Here is a 22,236-nt window from a genome sequence, read left to right on the forward strand (position 1 = left end):
TCTGTGGACGGATTCAGCGGATAAGAACTTGGTTGAAGTAACGGCCGTTTCTCTACGTTTCACCCTGGATTACAAATATCTCTGTCCCATCATTTATTCCGTGGATTACTGAACTTTCCTACTTTACCATCTCAGGACTCTAAGCTTTGTTCCCTCAGGCTCGATAGTCTGGGAGTTATATTTACACACATATACACATAACACTGTTAACTTCCCTTCATTTCGTTAAGTTACTATATTATAAGTCGATACTACTAAAGATAATGGTTTTAACATCAAAACCAGACTCCAGTGTGAACTCTATTGCTGCTGGTTCGTTTCTAAAACGCCACAGTTTGGAACACAGTTTTATAGAACTAGTTAGACCACATCTGGAGTGTTTCATACAGTTCTGGTCGCCCCGATTCTCGGAAGGATGTCGGGGCTTTGGAGAGGGCATAGAAGAGGTTTACCAGGACACTGCCTGGATTAGAGGACATGAGCTGTAACGAGAGGCTGGACAAACTTGTGTTGTTTTCTCCAGAGCGGCGCAGGCTGGGGTGAGACTGGATGGACGTTTATAGGATTACGAGAGGAATAGATAGAGTGGATAGACGATATATTTTTCCTGGGGGTTGAAATGTCTAATCCAGTTAAGGTGAGTGGAGATGTGAGCGGCGTTTGCGTCTTTCCACAGAGTAGTGGGTAAACGGACATCTGTCTGGGGGTGAGAGACCAAAGCGGCCATGTGATCCCGGTTCCTGTTCACGTTTCTCTGCAGATCTGCAGCATCTGCGGGTCACTGCTCTACCTATACGTGTAGCTTCATCTTTCACCCGTTCAGACAAGGCAGTGAGATCCGGATCTGTCACGTCCTCTCGTTGTGGTGGACAATATGTTTTTTTCCGGCAATATTTTCAGCATGTTTCATTCCACTGTCTTTACCTGCTGAAGTGCTGCCGATGTTTCTGGGTGTCTGACCCACTTATGTGAGAATTTAGCTTTTTATAATTATCTGAGCTTCTCATAAATGTGTGCAGTTCAGTTAAGCTTCACTCCACTACTTCCAAAGCAACAACCCAGTCAGTCAAATAGTTCCACACAATTAAAATAGTTTATTACATCTTTTTTTCATTTTGTACTATTTATATAATTTAACAATGTGATAGTTATATTCTTATATTAAATCACAATTGTTAAAATCTATGGTCAAAAATTAGGTTCTACTTCTGAACGAATTTCATGGCATATGCCGGTGCTATTAAACTTGATTCTGATATTGATATGGGAGACCCACCACCAGTCACCTGATTCCAGTTACCGCAGATCGTAATGAGAGATTAAAGCCTTTTCTATTTATTTGCGTTCCTCAGAAAGACAACAGTTCAGTTTCCTTCTGTGGTTCCAGAGCAAAAGCTCAATCTGTCTAATATTTGCACACAATTAAAATGGGGAATTTGTTTATTATCATCATGTACTGAACGACAGTGAAAATCTTCCCTGATGTACCATCCACACAGATCGATACATTACAACGGTACATCGAGCTGATATACGATAAAACAATAACTGTAACAAACATTATGGCTGCAGAGAAAGTACAGTGCAGATAGACATATGGTGCAGGGTCACGTCGAGTTACATTGTGAGGTCGAGTCCATTTTATCATTCATTTGGCTTATAACTGCAGACAGGAAGCCGTCCTTGAGCCGGGTGGTTCGCTTTAAGGCTTTTGTATCTCTTCCCCGATGGGGGAGCGGGTTTGCAGGAAGAATGTCCAGGTTATGAGGTTCTTTGTGCACATGCCCTGCTTTTCTGAGGGAGAGGAAGTGTAGGGAGAGTCCATGGATGGAGGCTTGTTTCTCTGATGTTCTCTGCTCTCCAAAGTTCTCTGCAGTTCCTTACAGTCATGGGCAGAGCAGCAGCCATACAAAGGCGTGAAGTATCGACGAGAAGCTCAGAGACCTCGGCCTTCACCCTGCCTTGTGTAGCTGGATCCTGGACTTCCTGTCAGATCGCCAGCAGGTAGTAAGAGTGGGCTCCATCTCCTCTGTCTCTCTGACCCTCAGCACACAAACCCCACAGTGTTTTCTCTTTGGCCCTCTCCTTTACTCTCTGTGCACCCATGACTTGTGTTGCCACCCACACCTTCAACCTGCTAATGAAATTGGCTGACAGCACTACATTGATTGGCCTAACCTCAAATAATAACTTTCAATCGATCAAATGGCTCCCGACAAGGTTCAGTCCAAACATACTTTTCACACTTCTTCAGGAGATTGGTCAGAGAAAGAGCGATAGCAGCAAAGTTCTTACGAAAATATCCATCCATTCCCAGAAACCTTCCAAGAGCCTTCTTATCAGTCAGAATAGGAACTTGAGAAATTGCCTGGACTTTTGCCCGAACAGGAGCCAACTTGCTTTGACCAACAACATAGCCAAGACAGGTCACAGTGGCATGGCCAAATTCACTCTTAGCTAACTGTAAGGTCGACCTGAGAAAGCCTGTCAAACGGCTTCTCTACTGCAGAGATATGCTTTTCCCAAGTGTCACTCCCTGTGGCTAAGTCATCAATATAGGCATCTGTGTGTTCTAACCCTGGAATTACAGAATCAGTCATTCTCTGGAATGATCCTGGACCATTTTTCCTTCCAAAAGAGAAAACATTGTGTTCATACAACCCAGAAGGTGCCACAAATGCAGAAATTTCTCTACCTCTGTCCGTCAATGGATCACACCAATACTCTTTCAACAGATCAATCTTTGTAAGAAATTTAGCTTTTCCAGACTTATTGATGCAATCATCCTCCCTAGGGATAGGAGAGGATTCTGTTTTTGTTACTGCATTTACCTTCCCATAATCAGTGCAAAATCTAACACCACCATCAGGTTAAGGCACAATAACGCAGGGTGAGCTCCAATCTGATGCCAAAGGACTAATAATACCATTTTCATCATATATTCAATTCCTTGCTCAGCCAATTTACACTTTTCGACGTTCATGCAATATGGGTGTTGTTTAATCGGTTTGGCTTGACCAATATCTACATCATGTACTGCGACTGTGGTTTGCTTGGGAGCATCGTGAAATAAATCTTTAAACATCAGGATTACTTCTTTCAGCTGTTGTTGTTGCTTTGGCTGCAGATGAGCCAACTCGTTAGCAATGTTTTCTGGAACAACCGAGTTCATTAGCCTAACTGGGACCATGTTTGGCTTGTGAAAATTCTCAGACGATTGTTTCATTCTCAATATGTTTTGACAACAACACTCACAGACGGTGCCTGCTTGTCAAAATATGGCTTTATTATATTTATGTGTACCACCTGTGTTAGTTTACGTTGGTCGGGTGTTTTAATAGCATTATTCAGATCATTAATTTGAGAGACTATTTCAAGCACCTTATCTCCCATCTGGTATTTTCTTTCTCAAGCCCACTTATCAAACCAACACTTCATTTTGTTTTGAGAGATCTTTAAGTTTTGTCTCACTAGACTACAGACTTGGTGTAGTTTATTCTTGAACTTCTAAACAGAGTCTAACAAGTTAACATGTACATCCCTATCAATCCACTGTTCCTTTAACAAGGACAAAGTTCCCCTCACTATAAATTTTTAAAAGGGTTCACCGAATGCAGTTATAGGGCAGAGTGGGGCCACTGGGGTGACCTGATTCGGTTTACCCACAACTTGACAAGTGCGACAGCTTCTGCAAAAGGTCACAACATCTTTCCTCAAATTAGGCCAGTAGAATTATTACATAACTGTTTACAGTTTTATTCACTCCAAAATGTCGACCTAATGGCATACTGTGGGCCAAAGTTAAAATTTCAGCCATATAACTTTAGGAACTACAACTTGGTGAACAATTTCCCATTCCTCACTCGCTGGTATAGCAGGTGGCCTCCACTTCCTCATTGACACTTCATCATGAGATAATACCCTACTGGCACATTCTTAATCTCATCATCTGAGAGGGCTGTTTCTTTTAAAGCTTCAATCTCAGGGTCTCGGTTCTGTTCTGCTATAAACTCCTTCCTAGACAGGGATAAATCTTTCTCATCAGACTTACGACTGAATCCTGTTGAAACAATGAAGGCAGAAATTCCCTGACAAGTCATCATAACCTGAATCCCGATTTTGGCTATCATGGGTATCAGAATCATGCTGCACAGATTCGTCTGCGTTGGCATACTTTTAGCCATACTTTGAGTTCCTGCGCAGGAAGGATAAATGTTAAAATCCATCTGTGGGTCGTCAGCGGTTGTCTTAGTTGTCAACAGCGCTGCAGGAACAATTTTAGGTCATTCCCTAACAGCAAACTAACATCTTCCAATGGTAAAATGGAGTATAATCCAATTTTAACAGGTCCCAAAAGCAACCCTGACAGTAAATTTACCTTGTACAATGGCACAGAAACCATGCTACCCCCAAAGCCTTTAATAAGATTTACTTCATCAGTGTTCGTCTCATCACCAAACTTTAGAATGCTGTCTAATATAAGTGACTGAGAATCCCCAGTAACTCGAAGAATTTTTGGTAGTTGGGTTGACCCTTCCTTTACTAATACAAACCCATTTGACATAAAATGATCAAAAGCCTTCTTAATTCAGTCAGAGTTCTCAGTCCATAACTGAGCCTCAACAGAATGTTCAGAACCCTGTGGGTTTATAGGTGCGTCAACAAACTGAACACCGGCATTTGGGACTGGCTTCTTTTCATTTTTCTTATTCAGGATAGAACAATTAGCCATCGCATGACCAGCTTTCTTACAATAGTAACAAGCAAGACCAGAATATTTCTCTTTCAACTGCTTCCCTTCATCCTTACTCTTGTCACTAGTCACAGCTGTAATTTTTGGTTTACCCTGGTGATCTCTGGCACTCTTTTGGAAGCTCTTATTTGGGATAATCTTAACCTTATGAGAAAAAGCAAACTCATCTGCTATTCTATCAGACTCCTGCAAATTGGCAGTATCCTTTTCATCTAAATATGTCTTTATGTCGTCAGGAGCACACCTTTTGAATTCTTCAATTAAAACTAACTCTTTCAAGCTATTAAAATCATCATATACTTATCATCATCATCATATATGTGCACCAGCGATCAAAACACACAGACTTCTCATAAGCAAATTACATATGTCCGGTTCACAGATTTCCACAAATTTCAAAACTTTTGCCTGTATGATTCTGGGACCAACTCGTAAGCTTTGAGCACAGCCTGTTTCACTATGTCACAATCAGCTGCTTCATCAACTGTCAAAGCAGAATAGGCTTGCTAAGCCTCCCCCTTTGTAAGAGAACCAACCCTCTTTTGGCCACTTTAAATTCTAAGCAACCTTCTCAAAATGCTGTAAGTATTTATCAACCTCTTTCTGATCAAATGGAGGTACCAATTTAATTTCCTGACTAGCCTCAAACTTATTACCAGAGTCTAACGCTAGACCCCTTTGCTGAAACCACTGTATCTTTTCCAGCTCGAATAGCCTCTGTCTTTCTGCTTCCTCCTTCTGTTTTTCTGCCTCCTCTCTGATTTTCTGCCTCTCTAGCCTCAAATTGCCTCTGCCTTTCCGGAGCCTCCATCTTTAATTTTTCTAACTTGTCCTGGAGCTCAAGCTCACTAGGTTTACTTCCAGGAAACACGTCCAACTCCTCCACTTTAAACACACCCTCAGATACATAATGTTCAGCTATTACCCTCTGCATCTGTTCCCTCCTCATTGTCAATTTCAACATAGCAAGTTTTAACCTTCCAGCAAGACTCAACAACTCAATCCGTCTGGCATCCTCTAATGCCTCAGAGGTTCCCGCTTCCAAACAATAATCAGCATCCGCTGCTGATTTTCTACACACAAACATATCAAAAGGGACTTCCCCAATGAAATCGATAATTAATGACTACGTCCCCATAGCTGTTCATATCCCAGATGCAGTCCCCAATTTTGTTATGAATCGTAAAGCTTTAGAAACGAATCAGCACCAATAGACTACACCTGGAACAACACACACAAAATACTGGTGGAACACAGCAGGCCAGGCAGCATCTATAAGGAGAAGCATAGTCGACGTTTCAGGCCGAGACCCTTCGTCAGGACTGCCTGAGACTGCCTGACAAAGGGTCGCGGCCTGAAACGTTGACAGTGCTTCTCCTTATAGATGCTGCCTGGCCTGCTGTGCTCCACCAGCATTTTGTGTGTGTTTGACTTCCAAGCATCTGCAGATTTCCTCGTGGAGACTACACCAGGAGTCTGTTTTTGATCTTAAAACTATCTTTATTAGAATCGACTTATAATATAGTAACTTAAGCAAGATAAACAAAAGTTAACAGTGTTATGTGTATATATGTGTGTAAATATAAATCCAAAACTATTGAGCTTGGGGGGAACAAGGCTTGGAGTCTTGAGATGGTAAAGTATGAAAGTTCAGTTCAACCACAGAATAGGTGATGAGAGAGATATATGTAATCCAGGGTAAATGTCGAGAGAAGGCAATTATGTCGAATTCCACAGGTTCCATGGTGGTAAAACAAGAGAACAGTCACTGTAGATATTATCTGTCATCCTTCCAAATCCACATAATAATTATCACCCAAAGTGACTTGTCACAAGGCGTATCATCTTCAAGTGAATTACCACACCACACCCAGGCAAGGGTTAACACATCGGTGGTCTTCACATGATACCCCAAATCAGATCCACTCCTATGGATCAAACGAGGTGACAACCACACAGACGATGTATGATGAATCGATAATTAACCCATACTTGCGGGCATAGGAAAATTCCAAACAGTGACCCTTGGCACCTACTTCCCTTGTATCGATCTTTCCATTTTTCCTCCTTCATCTCCGTCTGACTCTGAGTGTCTGTGTCCTCAGTTAAAACTAAACAAGCTGTGAGTGATGTAAACAAGCTGCAAGTCAGACTGATTAAACTTCCTAATCTCTCTCTCTTAAAATGACAGTCCACAGCAAACAAAACCTAGGGATTCATAACAACTGACTGGTGTGCCAGTAGTTGGAATGACTGAGTGAATCCTATCCCACATTCTCAGCAGGTAAATGGCTCCTCTCCAGTGTGAACCCGCTGATGTCTCTGTAGTGTGGAAGAGTGAGTGAATCTCTTCCCACATTCTGAGCAGGTGAATGGCCTCTCTCCAGTGTGAACTCGCTGATGTTCCAGCAATCTGGATGAGTTATTGAATCTCTTCCCACAGACTAAGCAGATGAACGGCTTCTCCCCAGTGTGAACTCGCTGATGTACCAGTAATCTGGATGACTCAGTGAATCTCTTCCCACAGACTAAGCAGATGAACGGCTTCTCCCCAGTGTGAACTGACTGGTGTCTCTGCAGGGAGCGTGAGTGACTGAACCTCTTCCCACATTCTGAGCAGGGGAATGGCTTCTCTCCAGTGTGAACTGGCAGATGACTCTGCAGGTGGGATGACTGAGTGAATCTCTTCCCGCATTCTGAACAGGTGAACGGTTTCTGCCCAGTGTGAACTCGCTGATGTCTCAGTTGGCTGGATAAAGCACTGAATCCTTTCCCACATTCTGAGCAGGTGAATGGCTTCTCCCCAGTGTGAACTCGCTGATGTACCAGTAGGTTGGATAACTCACTGAATCCTTTACCACATTCTGAGCATGTGAATGGCTTCTCCCCAGTGTGAACTCGCTGATGATTCTGTAGTTGGGATGACCGAGTGAATCCCTTCGCACAGACTGAGCAGGTGAATGGCTTCTCCCCAGAGTGAACTCGCTGATGTACCAGTAGGTTGGATAACTCACTGAATCCTTTCCCACATTCTGAGCAGGTGAATGGCTTCTCCCCAGTGTGAACTCGCTGATGTAACAGTAGGTTGGATGACCGAGTGAATCTCTTCCCACAGACTGAACAGGTGAACGGCCTCTCCCCAGTGTGAACTCGCTGATGTCTCCGTAGGTTGGATGCCTGAGTGAATCTCTTCCCACAGACTGAGCAGGTGAAGCGCCTCTCTCCAGTGTGAACTCGCTGGGGACTCCGTAGGTTGGATGACTGAGTGAATCTCTTCTCACATTCTGAACAGGTGAACGGCCTCTTCCCAGTGTGAACTCGCTGGGGACTCCGTAGGTTGGATGACTGAGTGAATCCCTTTCCACAGACTGAACAGGTGAATGGCTTCTCCCCAGTGTGAACTCGCTGGTGAGCCATAAGGTCAAATGACTGAGTGAATCTTTTCCCAGAAATTCAGCAGATCACCAGCCTCTACCAGGTGTGGTGTGAACTGACTGGTGTGTCCACAGGTCCAACTGAATCCTTTCTCACACACAGAACAGATGAATGGCCTTGCCCAGTGTGAACTTGCTGATGTACCTTCAATTGTGATAATTGAGTGAATCTATTCCCACTGTCTGAGAAGGTGAACAGCCTTTCTCCTGTGTAAGATGACTGGCTTGCTATTTGGTCAAATGATCAATTGAATCCCTCTCCACAGTCTGAGCAGGAAGGATAGTCGATTGAATCCCTCGCTCCACTTCTTAAATATCCAGACAGAGACAGCAAAACTGGCGTTTTCTGTTTGAGATCCCCGGCGACAAATTCCTTCTCGTTTTTAACCTGTGAAAAGATTTACAAAATCCATCATTGGGTTTAGGACAACATTTCCGATGAGATTACTTGAGTTGCCAAGGTTTGATCTGGTATCACACTGTTACAGTGAGGTTCTACCCAAGTTGGAGAGAGAAATCACCTCCTGACTGGGCAGAGTGCTGGTATCTGGAATGACCATCAAACTCTCCGATGCTCTTCCTGTCTCTATAAGAATGGGGCATTTCTACCATCTCCAATCTGTGACCTGGCTCAGTTTGACTCTCTCCATTGGTATTATTCCCTGTTCCTGCTGAGCTGCATGGGTGCCTGGCCCCACAGTAACTGAAACAGTCTCACGCAAATTATCTTTGTGGATGTGCATCTGGGAATTCTTTTATGTATTATTAACTTAAAGTGCTACAGCTTTAACACCATATAAAAAAATTCCTGCTGAGATGACTGGTTGGTCCGCACAGCTGGTAAAAGGGGTTAGAGTGAATTTTTGTAATATTTCAAGTTCTTGTAGAAAAGTACAACACAGAAACAGGTCCTTTGGGCCATCTGGTCTTGTGCTGAACTATTTAAATTGCCCCTCCCACACTCCTACAATCCAGGTACCTACACAAACTTCCTAAATGTTGAAATCGAGCTCGCGTGCACCACTTGTGCTGGCTGCTCATTCCAAACCTAGATGACCATCTGTGTGCAGAAGTTTCCCCTCATGTTCCCCTTAACATTTCACCTTTCACCCTTAACCCCTGGCCACTGGTTGAAGTCCTACCCAATCTCAGTGGAGAAAGCCAGCTTGCATTTACACTATCTATGCCCCTCTACCACAATCAAATCTCACCTCAATCTTCTACATTCCAAAGAATAAAGTCCTGACCTGTTCAATCTTTCCTTATAACCCAAGTCCTCCAAACTTGACAACAGCCTTGTGAATTTTCTCTGAAATCTTTGAATCTCTTTTAAATCTTTCCTGTCAGTAGGTGACCAAAACATCACACAATACTCCAAATTAGGCCTCTTTTACAAGTCAACATAATATCCATCTATTGTCAGGATTTGGTTCACGAAAGCCAATGGGCTAAAATCTTTCTTTCCGTCACTATCTAACTGTGATACCACTTTCAGTGAATTAAGGACTTGTATTCCCAGGTCCCTTTCTTCTACAACACTCCTCCGTGCCCGACCAGTCACTGTGAAAGACCTCCCTTGGTAGGTCAAACCAAAGTGCAACAGCTCACACTGGTCTGAATTAAATTCCATTTTCCATTTCTCAAACCATTTTCCCAGGGGGTCCAGATTGCACTGCAAGCCATGATAGTCTTCCTCGCTGTCCACTACACCACCCGTCTTGGTGGTCATAAATCTGCTAATCCAGTTAACCACACTATCATCCAGATTACTGATATAGATGACAAACCACAACAGATCTAGCACTGATCCCTGTGGCAACCACTAGTCACAGGCCTCCAGTCAGAGAGGCAACCATCTGCTACCACACTCTGGCTTCTGCCAAAGACAGTGTCTCATCCAATTTACTATCTCATCTAGAATGCTGAGTGACTGAACCTTCTTGACCAACCTCCCATATGAGACTTTGTCAAGTGCCTTGCTAACGTCCATGTAGACAACATCCACTGCCTTGTCTTCAACCACTTTCCTGATAACTTCCTCAAGAGACTCTGTAAGACTGGTTAGACATGACCTACCATGCACAAAGCCATGCTGTCTATCCTTAATCAGTCCACATCTATCCAAATACTTATATTTCCGGTTCTTGCACATACGTTCCAGTAACTTTCCCACTATTCACTACTAGTCACCACTCCGTGGGTTTGGAGATTTCCCTTGAATTTCATAGAATCATAGAAATCTATAGCACATTACAGACCCTTTGGCCCACAGTGCTGTGCCGACTATGTAACTTACTCTAGAAGCTGCCTGGAGTTTCCCTAGCGCATAGTCCTCTATTTTTCTGAGCTCCATGTAACTATCTAAGAGAGTGTTAAAAGTCCCTGTTGTATCCGCCTCGACAACCGCTGCTGGCAGTGCATTCGACACATCCAACACTCTCTGTGTAAAAAAACTACCCCTGACATCCCCTCCGCATATATTTCCAAGCACCTTCAAACTATGCCCCCTCCTGTTAGCCATGTTAACACTGGGAAAAAATCCTCTGGCTATCCACACACTCAATGCCCCTCATCATCTTATACACCCAAAAAAGGCTCTAAACATAAACAAGGAAATTATACATTGCTCTGAGGATTTGTTAGAAGTAAACAAAATTATGAGGGTATAGATAGGGTAAATGCAAGCAGCTTTTTCCACTGAGGTTGGGTGGGACGACAACCAGAGGTCATGGGTAAGTGGGGAAAGTGAAAATTTAATGGGAACATTTGGAAAAGCTCTTTGCTGAAATGGTCGTGAGAGTGTGGAATGAGATGTCAGCACGAGTGGAGAATCTGAGCTCGATTTCACCATTAAGAGAAGTTTGACAGGTACCTGGATGGTAAGGGTACGGAGCGTGATGATCCCGGTGCAGGTAGTTGCATTAGAGAGATTAAATGTTTTTGGCATTGACTAGATGGGCCAAATAGCCTGTTTCTCCACTGAACTTCTCCATGTTTCTGCGACAGAGAAGCTGGCCAAACTTGTTTGGAAGGGAAAAGGTAGGAGTGACAACAGAGCAACAATGGCTGGAGTTTCTGGGAGCAATTCGAGAGCTGAGTAATCGATACATCCCAAAGACGTGGAAGCATTGGAAAGGCAGCAGGGCACAACCGTGGGTTAAATGAGAATCCAAAACCAACATAAAAGCAGAGGAGAGGGCAAACAAAAGAGCAAAGGACCATTAGGAAGCTTTCAGAATCCAACAGAAGACAACTAAAGGAAAGTCAGATGAGTTTGGGAGTGGAATTATGAAATGGCTGTCATTAATGAGTTTTGGTTGCACCCAACAGTCCGCGGCATTTAGAGGAACGAGATATCCAGGGCCTCAATATCTCTTGAAAACCAAGATTCCCTGCACTCGTTACCATTCAACTTTTATTTTGTCAGACACATACAAACTCTACACCCTTAAAATTTCACTTCTGAAGAACTCCCACTTACCAAGTACTCCTTTGCTAAAAAACATCCTGTCCCAATTACCGCTTGTCAAATCCTTGCAAATATCATAAAAAAATTGGCCTTTCTCCAATTTAGAATCTCAAGAGAGGTCCAGGCCTCTGCTTTTCTGTATTTACTTGGAATCTCATGATCAGTAGATACAAAGTGTTCCCATACACTAATTTCTGTCACTAGCCCTAGATCACTTCCCAATAGCTTATTGCACACTTCTACATAGGGAATTTTACATACTGATTAAGGTAGATTTGATAAGCTCTACCCCATCTAGTCCTTTTACAGCCTAGGATTCCAGTCAATAAACGGAAAGTTAAAATCATTCACTTTATCAACCTTTGTTTCTTGGCATAGTCCGCAATCTCTCTACAGATTTGTTCCTTGAAATCCATCAGACTGTTGGGCGCAAGCAAGTCCAAGTAATGGCTACAATATCATAATTTCATGTCCTGAGGTCTGAATGACATCTGTTTGATGTCAAAAAAAGAACCTTGCCCTCAATGTCACTGAAACAAAGGAGCTGGCTGTAAACTACAGGAGAAATGGAGACAGGCTGACCCAGGATCTGGGGCTGAGAGGGTGAACAGCTTTAAGTTCCCTGGCACACACAACACCGAGGATCTCACCGGGTCTGTACATACTGGCTGTGTGGTGAAAAAGGCACAACAGCACCACTTTCACCGCAGGCGGTTCAGGAAGTGTGGGACGGGGCCCCAAATACTAACAACTTTCTACAGGGGCACAATTGAGAGCCTCCTGACTGGCTGCATGACTGCCTGGTATGGGTGCTGTACTTCACTCAGTTGCAGGACTCTGCAGAGAGTGGTGCAGACAGCCCAGCGCATATGTAGATGTGAACTTCTCACTATTCAGCACATTGACAAAAACAGGTGTGTAAAAAGGGCCACTGTGTAAAAAGGATCATTGGGGACCAGAGTCACCCCAACCACAAACTGTTCCAGCTGCTACCATCTGGGAAACGGTAGCACAGCCTGAAAGCCCGGATCAACAGGCCCAGGGACAGCTTCTTCCACCAGGCCCTCTGATTGATTAATTCATGCTGATACAATTGTACTTTTATTTATCCTGACTGTCCTGTTGTACATACTATTTATTATAAACTATTATAAATTTCACATTGCACATTTAGACAGAGACGTAACATAAAGATTTCTGCAACTCATGTATGAAGAATGTAAGTAATAAAGTCAATTCGATTCAATTCAACCTCTCCACTATCTGTTCTGTCATTCTGGCTCCAATCCTCCCTGCAACTTTAGTTTAACCACCCACCCCACAGGGGAGCACCAGCAAGCCTTGCCACTAGGATATTCATCCCTTTCTAGTTCTGTTCCACTAACTAACAAATCCCCTATCACCCCTTTGACTTTCCTCTGCCAGGTAATTCCCCCCAACAGTTTCTAAAGTGTCCACCTGTTGTTGTGGGGGATAGCAACAAGAGTACTCGGCGATGGCTATTTAACCTCACTCCCCTTCCTGACTCTCACCCAGTTTCCTGTGTCCTGCACCTTGGGTACAACTCACCTCTCTGCACGTCATACCTATCACACCCTCTGACGCTTGGATGATGCGGAATTCATCCATTTCCAGCTCCAACTCCTTAAAGTGCAGCTGGATATACGTGAGGGCGTCAGGGACACTGGAGGTCTCCCCGCCTTCCCACCAATGTCCCCTCTAATTTGTAATGACCAGTGTGTGCAAAAACCTTGCACTGTACAATTTTTATCCAGTGACAACAACATGTACAAACTGAATTTTATATAGAGAGATATTCATTTCAACAGCGAGCAAGTCACTGTCAGTAAGATCTTTAATCTCCTCTGGTTGAGTCTTGATTGAGTTCATCTGCACTCTCACACAACCTATGTAACAGGTTAATGAAGGATTTACTCGCCACAGCTTTTGCAAACCACCTATTTGTGATTTTCTTGCTAAATGATGCTTTCAATTTCAGATTTCCAAATATCACTCCACTTCTTCCCACTAGAAAATTCTCCAGCAACAATACAGACGGTACTGTACATAAGTATTTCCCCTGAAGTCTCACCCAGGTGACTGACAGTGGTGAACTCAGTGATGGTAATGCCAAGGAATACTGCCTTTAAGGACAGTAGTCCGTCTCCCTGGAGTCTGGCACATTTCTGATGTGAAAGCTACTTGTTGCCCAGGGCAAAGGTGTTTGATATCATTACATAGCCAGACAGAATTGGTGGAAGCGTGTTCTCACTGGTAGAAAAATGCAGACCGAGAGGAGGTAGAACAAGCAACAGACACAAAATGCTGAAGGAACTCAGCAAGCCGGGCAGTATCTATGGAAAAGAGTACTAATGCTGAATTCCTCCAGCAATTTGTGTGTGTAGCTTGGATTTCCAGCATCTGCAGAATTCCTCTTTGTGATTGGAGGTAGAACAAAGATGATTTTCTCAACTGGTGATGTAAAAGATTTTAGAGCCATAGAATAGAACACTACAGCACAGTACAGGCCCTTCAGCCCTCCATGTTGTGCCAACCCATATAAACCTTAAAAAAAGAACTAAACCCACACTACCCCGTAACCCTCCATTTTTCTTTCATCCATGTGCCTGTCCAAGAGGCTGTTAAATACCCCTAATGTTTTAGCCTCCACCACCACCCCTGGCAAGTCATTCCAGGTACTCACAACTCTCTGTGTAAAAAAAAAACTTACCCCTGAAGTCTCCCCTAAACTTCCCTCCCTTAATTTTATACATATGCCCTCTGGTGTTTGCTGTTGGTGCCCTGGGAAACGGGTACTGACTATCCACCCTGTCTATGCCTCTCGTAATCTTTTAGCCCTCTATCAAGTTCTAGACCTTTCATATTATTTCACATTTCATAAAGATTGAAACAGAATAGGCTGAAACACAATGTTCAAAAGTGCTGGCGTTCAATCCATTTGGTGCATTGACTCATTACATTTTTTGGGTTTATGTTTGTCAGAAACACATCCAACAGATTTCCCATCAGAAGTGCAGGAAAATTCTGTACCTGATTTCAAATGAACCACTGAGCACTCTGAAAAAAAGGTGCGGCAGAGGCCGATTTCTCCCTTGTGCTTTTATTTTCAGTGTGAACTATGTAACATTGATGGTGATTAATGATCATTACTTTCAGGCGACAGCCCTGCAAACATGTGACGAACCACAGTAAAACTTAGTGAACCTGCCATGGTTGGGTCTTTGGTGTCGGACCAGCAGATTTTCTGTATTATTAGATGTTCTCTTATTAATACATCATACCTCACTTCCAAATCACTGTTTTTAGACATCACATTCTAGAATTATGTGAAAATAAGGTCAAAGTAAGTTTCAAAGTCATCTGGGAAACAGAAACGTGCAAGTTTAAAGGGAGCAGAGATACCTGACTGACCTGCATGAGGTGTTGAGCTACCTAAAATGCATTCTTGAACGTATACTGCAGATTTAAAGCATTAATTGGATTTAAATTATTTTATTAAATTAACATTATCTTGCATCTCTTAATCCTAATTCACAAGTTTAACATAGAATTAACCTTTCTGCATTTGGATATCTACAATTTTTGTTCTTTTCTTTCGAAAAATGCAGTCACATCATAATACTATTCAAACTTCTGACCAAAAGTCTTATTTTTCCCCCTTTTATTTTTTCCCAGGAAAAAAATACTATAAACTTTTTGCTATTTAAAATTGGTAACATTTATCAATTCATGCTTTTGTTTAAAATTAAATTGCTTAACTCCCTGAAGCAAACTTGTAAGTTCACTAGCTAATAAAGAATTGAACAAAGAGGATTGTATATTTTACGCACAAAGCAGCATAATATCAATGCTCCTACATCATAAATTGGGAGACAAATGTACACATCCCAACCTTATTAGGTATTTGTACTCAATTTTTCCCACAGATGGTGAACTGCTAATCTTGGCTTGTTCATCAGGCACAGCATGGAGAAGGTCTGAAGGGAGGTGGAGTGGTTTGTGTATTTGCAGCAGTGCTGGGAGGAAAAATCAGCATGAATGATGAATGTCTTTAATGTCCCTTTCTATAAAATGCTCGACAGTTGTTTCACACTTATTTGACCTTGAGCTTTTTTTTTAAAACCATATTACACTTTAGTCAGGATTACTTAGAATTTCAACATCTCTTTTCCAGTGAAAATAATAAGTGGGAAGGGGTATAATTTAAAGATCCTATATATTCAGTTTAATCCACCCCGTTCTAATGAAATGTTTATTCAGTTATTCATGCTATTGACAAGGCTCCGAATAAAGCAAATGAGGACCAATAGGTGTGGTCCATTCTTACAACCAGTTCAATGGCATAATTTTAAACTCACTTCCCCAAGTTTTCACATTTAGGAGCAGAATCACAAGAAGAGCTGGCAAATGACCAGGGAAAGCTTCACACAGAATCACAGAACAATTTTATAAAATTATTGTTGGCATGAAAGGAGATCATCAACCAGAACTATCCTTTCAACTCCAATCCTTTTCTCTTGCCCTGCTGCAAAAATTCACTCTCATTTCCTTTCCAATTCTATTTGGAAGTACTGTCTTAGTCTTCGACAGTACTGTCCTGTGGATATCCACTAACTGTGCTCTGGAAGTCCAATCCAAAGTAGAATCTTTGCTAATCTACAATGCTAGCACTGCAGCACACCATACTTTATGTCCAGTAATTTAACCAAGATTCCGATTTTCTAATCACAGAAAAGACTAAGTACTAATTTAAAACAAAGGCTAAGGTTTAAACTTTCATCTTATGCTGATGATCATCTAATGTTATACTGCTTTTCCATATATAAGATAGATAGATAGATAGATAAATAAATAACTAAATAAATAAGGAATGACAGATAAGGTTGTGGTCTAAGGAAGAAGGAGTCAATTTTAGAAAATCCAGCACATCTATTTTTCAGCATTGTCCACTCCTACATTTACACACTTAGTCCAGCGGTCGTGGAACATACGAATCTTAGACCTCCAGAGAGTGTCCACAGATGGGTGATGTAAAAGATTTTGTTCCCTTTCTCCGAGTTCCTAATCCTTGCATTTAGATAGCTGGAGCTCAGCTCTGTCTGAGAGATCCATCGGTTCCCATTCCCTCATCAGCCGGAAGCTCCCCGGGGCCCGTGTACGGATCGTGGGGCTGAGAGAGAGGGAAGAGAACAGGACTGTCCCGGGATTGCTGGTCACGGTGTCCGAAATTCAGAGGAATTATCCCGAAGTCGGTGTTTACGAAAAAAACACGGAGAATCGCTCTTACCTGCAACCGACATTTTCAAGGCCTCGTGTGCTGCGCGCATGCGTGATACTCGGGGACGTCGTCAGCCTGACGCCTGCGCAGTTCATCAGAGCTTCAGTGCCTGATAAGAATTATCCTGGCAGGCCCTTTTGGGTAATACCGGTGCCATTAAACAGTTCTTGAAGCACCGATTCAATGTCCATATCTCATTTTTTTTTCGGGTATATAGAAAAAATCTGAAGCTTTTTTAACGCAGGAAGCGGCTCACATAAACAATGTATTCAATATCCACGTGTATCTAATGCCAATGTAAAATGCAAGTATAAAACACAGGAGATTCTGCAGTGGCTGGACATACAGAGACGCACACACACAAAATGCTGGGGGAGCTCTGCAGTTCAGGTAGTAACTAAGCAGTGGAGTCCACAGTCTAGGCATGCTGAAGAGGCTCGGTCTAAAAGTTGTTTATTTATTCCTCTCCACAATTGCTGCCTAATCTTTTGATTTCCACCAGTATTTTGCAGAAACTAACAATCTCTTTTCCAAATTTTTCTGATTTTCCTTTTGTAGCCATATCCTGTTGGTCTGTTTCTTCCCTCTCCTCCTCCTCGTAAACTCCAGACCCATTCTCTCTCTGGAGCCGCAAAGCCTGACTCAGGCTGGCAACTCTTTGGTTTCTGATTCTGCACCATCGAAGTTTCACTCGCTAGTCTGCTGTCAGACTTTAGAGGTGCATTGTGTTACGAGACCGCAGGTTCGTTTACTGTGAGTGTCGCTTTAAGTGCCTGAGTGAGGCGGGTCTGTGACGTCACACAGGCGCTGCAGCAGAGACAGAGAGTCAGAGGGGGGAGGAGAGGGAGGGGGGAGAGAGAGATAGAGGGAGAGGAAGAGAGGAAGAGTGAGAGAGACTTCAGCTTGTCACTGCTATGCCCAAAAGATTGGGTTGATCATCGGCACGCAGTGCACAACGGATGTGTGACTGTCACTTCGTATAATCCATATGTGTGGATTTCCCTTACCTGGAATCGGGGTGTTCTGTGGTAACCACTTGAAGACGATATTCCTGTGACTGTCACCTGGTGATATTTCTAAGTGTATTTCGGAACTAATCGACGGATAAGATCTTCGGCGACTGTTATTTCGTTCACCCAGCGTGGAATGTGTGTGGAATTCTTCGTAATTGCCTTCTCTCTACATCTTCGTGTGGATTTACAAATCTCTCCTCTCACTCGCTTGTTCCGTAGATTACTGAACTTTTCCACTTTACCATCTTAAGACTTTAAGCATTGTTTCCCAATAGTTTGGAATACGTACAACACCGTTAATTGCTGTTTATTTCATTCAATCTTTTAGATTTGGAGTAGATACTAATGAAGAGAGTGGTTTTAACATCGAAACCAGACTCCGTTAGTGATCTATTGCTGCTGGTACGTAAAAATTGCAACAACCCAGCTGTGAGTCACAGTCCTTTAAAATAGGTGAAAATGACACAAAACGTTGAAAAGAGCGGGGAAGAAGGAGTTTAACCAACTTTGTCCGGAGCCCTGAACAACGTCACAACCACAGTGAGCTCATCGTCTTGTTCAGCCCGGAGAAAATCATGCAGGAAATTCATGCAGGTGTATAAGATGATGAGAGGCATTGGTCGTGTGGATAGCCAGGGGCTTTTTTCCCAGGGCAGAAACGGCTAACACGAGGGGGAATAGGTTTAAGCTGCTTGGAAGTAGGTACAGAGGAGATGTCAGAGCTAAGGTTTTAAAGCAAAGAGTGGTGTTTGTGTGGAATGCATTGCCAGCGATGGTGGCAGAAGCGAATACAATAGAGTATTTTAAGAGTCTCTTAGATAGGTACACGGAGCTTAGGAAAATAGGTGGCTATGCGGTAGGGTAATTTTAAAGCAGTTTCTAGTGTAAGTTACATGGTCGGCGCAACATTGTGGGCCAAAGCGTCTGTAATGTGTTGTAGATTTCTATGATTCTCTGAAATTCAAGAGAAATCTCCTATTCCACGGAGCGGTGACTAGTTGTAACCTGTCATCACAGGGAGAGTGAGAGGGGGAACGGCAGGGGTAGATTTTAATATACTGATATGGAACAGAAACATGGGCAGGGACCAGATGGACAGAGTGGCCACTCTAGTGTACATTGTGAGTGTGTTAGAGACGATAAGAACCTGAGACACGGGATTTGATACAAACTGATTTATCTTTCACAGCTCCACAATATTAAACATCAGTCTAGTTTAAGTCTAACATCAGCAGAACAGACTCCTCCAATGCTCAGTGACCAGGGTTCAGTCCTGGGTGCGATGAGCAGCCGCAAGAACTGCAGAATCTGACAGTAACAGTCCCTCATGAACCTGCAGCTGCCTTCATCACCGTGATGGTTAAACATTTAACACGGAGCTGATTTGAACTTCCTCCCTGATGTGAAGTTGCTGGTGTTGCCGCAGCTGGGATGATTGAGTGAAACTCTTTGCTCACTCCGGACAGAAATGTGGCCTCTATTTATTGTGAACTCACCGGTGCATCACAAGGTGGGTTCACTGAATGAGTCTCTTCACACACACGGAGCAGGTGAACGGCCGCTTCCCAGTGCGAAGCTGTTGGTGAATCTGCGATGGCCGACTGAATCCCTTCCAAAATGAGACCCAGGGAATGATATCTCACTGCTCGGAACGTCATGGCGATGTATCCAATCAGATCACGGACATGGGCACGTGTTCGGGCTCTCCTTATCGCGAGTGGGGCGCTGTCTTCTCCAGCATCTCCGCCTCCACATTCAAGGATCGGCGACATTCAAGCGCTGGTGAACTGACAGATACAGCGGAACTAACGAGCTGTTGTGTTTGTGAGTCCCAGCATGAAAGTCGTTCAGAGAGAAAAATCAAACTCCCACCCCAACCCCAGCTTAAAAAAAGAATGGCATCCCGATCATCAATCTACAAACCCCACCCCTCTGGACAAAAGGGAACAATAACATCGACCCCCCCCCCAAAGGAAACAACCCTACCCCGCACAACAGCGGAGGAGCCGGTGTCACCAGGGTAGCTGAAATCTGGAACTCACTGCCCGAGGTGGTGGTGGAGGCAGGTCCCTTCACAACATTTACGAAGAGGATGAGCATTGAAACTGCCGAGATACAGTCGGCTGTGAACCAAGTGCTGATAAATGGGACCAGTGTAGACAGTGAGTGGATGGTCAGAACAGGTATGGCCGGCCAAAGGCCTGTTTCCGTGCTGTGTGATCCACCGCTCCGGACATGGGAATTTAACGATGGTGGCACCGCAAGGCATTGATTTCAAAACTCCACACCCCTCTCCAGCCTGAAATAAACCAGACTGCACCCCTTTGTCACCACTGGGAATATCTGTTTCTGTCAAAGTAGCATAGAGATTGGTCACTTCTGCTAAACAACTGGCAACTGATGAAGTTCCTGTGTCTTCTTGCATTAATATTGCTGCCTTACAGCAAAACTAACCCTCTCACTGTGTCAGAATCAGTGATTAAATCAGACCCCAAACACTGTGCTTTCATCCCTGCACGTTATAACTGGAACCATCTCACTGAGGGTCTGATGGAGACATGGGATCACATCTCCTCTGCTTCTGACGTTTCAAATACTCTCAGAATGGTTTTCTGATTCAGTCTGAAGGTTATGGTACATTCAGCTCATCGTCAGACCTGACAAACCATGTCTTCCCACAGCTGGTTCCACCTGTTGGTGTGTCCTCTTTCCTCCACCTCCAGGGAAGCTGCATCTCCACACAAGCTCCTCACTTGAGACGACTGTCTGTACCCGTGACAAAGGAAATAACATCTCTGTCACTCTATTCCAGTTGCTACCACCATAAAAGCATAAAAGCCAGGACCAACAGGCTCTGGGACAGCTTCTTTCACCAGGCCATCAGACTGATGAACTGACGCTGACTTGAATGTACTCTATATTACATTGTCTGTTTTAATTATTATAAACTCTTATAAATTACTATGATTGCACTTTGCACATTTAGATGGAGACATACTCCTCATGAATGTATGAAATAAAGTCAATTCAATTCAATTCCTGATTCTGTGCCTGACCTGGGTGAACTTTAATGACCAATAAATATAATTCCTCTCAGCGATCAGCTGTCTGAATGATCCCCTGACTCTGAGAGGAAGGGGTATCTATGGTCCACACTGTCAGGGTGTTGAGTTTACCAGGAGACAAAGACTGCAGGGACGGGAGGTTTTCTGTTGACTAATACACCGTGTGTGGACCCCGCTGGCAATTCTGGTGTTGTGACCCGAATCGAGACAAACACCACGCTGCCCACTCCACCAACAACACGGCACAGCCGGACACATAACAGGGGACTTTACATCCCACAACACTGGATTCAGTGATGAAACCCGTCATTAATGTTGTTGTCCCACTGAAAAGTCCATTAAGGTGCTTTTAAATGCCAGCGCTCTCCCACAGGTGACGTCAGACACAGTTCCCACGCGCCTGACGTCACACATGGGCTCCCCACACCGGGATCTCACGTGCGCGGTGTCTTACGCCACCCACGCGCTGCTGTGCTCGAGCTTTATCGGTTGAACGGCTGGGCTAATAATCACGTGACCAGCCCCTCCCCCACCGCTGTCAACAGAGGATTCAGGAGCTGCGCTATTCCTATTGGTGCGAAGCGATGTCAATCACAGGTTACAACCAATCCCAGAGGCGGACAAGCCGAGTGGGCGTTACCCCGCTGAGTTCGTCTCCAGCTCGAGCGCCGACCGCCTCCTCAGAGCGGAGAAAACCTCAAAGTAAATGTCCGCTTTCTGATTTATTTCCATTTCCCTTCGAGGGAAGTTGGGGCGTTTGTGAAGCGTCTCCTGCGGCCGGAGTCTGATGTATCGCTGAGAGGTAGGAGGAGACCGCTCGGCCAGTCGGTTTGATGCCGGTTCCCCGGGGAGGGAGGGAGAGGGGGGATTTTATTGAAAGGATGAAGATGGTGAGAGAGGGGGCGGACAGGATGTTTGTCCCGGTGGGGACAGGAGGGGCTCATCGGTGGAAATGTCTGAACCCACGGTGGTGTCGAGCAGAGGGATTCACCACATTGGGGGCAAACACCGGCAGACTGTTGCCCTGCAAGCGGGGCCAATGGTCCGGGCAAAGTGACAATTATTTGTGCTTTGTTGAGATTGTACCTGGAATATGGTGTAAAATCCCGCTCCCCAAACTAACACGGGTTATACAGACCAAAGAACAAACTGCCGGAGGAACTCAGTGGGTCGGGCAGCATCTGTGGAGGGAAATGGACCGTC

The 22,236-nt window shown here is 43.9% G+C and overlaps 1 protein-coding gene across 1 annotated transcript; it reads right to left on the reverse strand.

Moving 5' to 3' along the window:
* Positions 1–6,169: 6,169 nt before the first annotated feature.
* Positions 6,170–17,029, reverse strand: LOC132386888 (zinc finger protein 135-like). Its single transcript, XM_059959239.1, has 2 exons — positions 16,965–17,029; positions 6,170–8,575 (listed from the first exon to the last, which is right to left on the reverse strand). Exon 2 carries the CDS (start codon positions 8,168–8,170, stop codon positions 7,031–7,033), a length of 1,140 nt encoding a protein of 379 aa, XP_059815222.1. The 5' UTR covers positions 8,171–8,575; positions 16,965–17,029; the 3' UTR covers positions 6,170–7,030.
* Between the last annotated feature and the right edge of the window lie 5,207 nt (positions 17,030–22,236).

Source organism: Hypanus sabinus, unplaced genomic scaffold (genome assembly GCF_030144855.1).
Source record: "Hypanus sabinus isolate sHypSab1 unplaced genomic scaffold, sHypSab1.hap1 scaffold_1364, whole genome shotgun sequence".
NCBI classification, from domain to species: domain Eukaryota; kingdom Metazoa; phylum Chordata; class Chondrichthyes; order Myliobatiformes; family Dasyatidae; genus Hypanus; species Hypanus sabinus.

Bases quoted from the DNA above. Each gene is read 5' to 3' on its own strand.
- LOC132386888 (XM_059959239.1), bottom strand. From the start codon at position 8,170: ATGGCTCACCAGCGAGTTCACACTGGGGAGAAGCCATTCACCTGTTCA.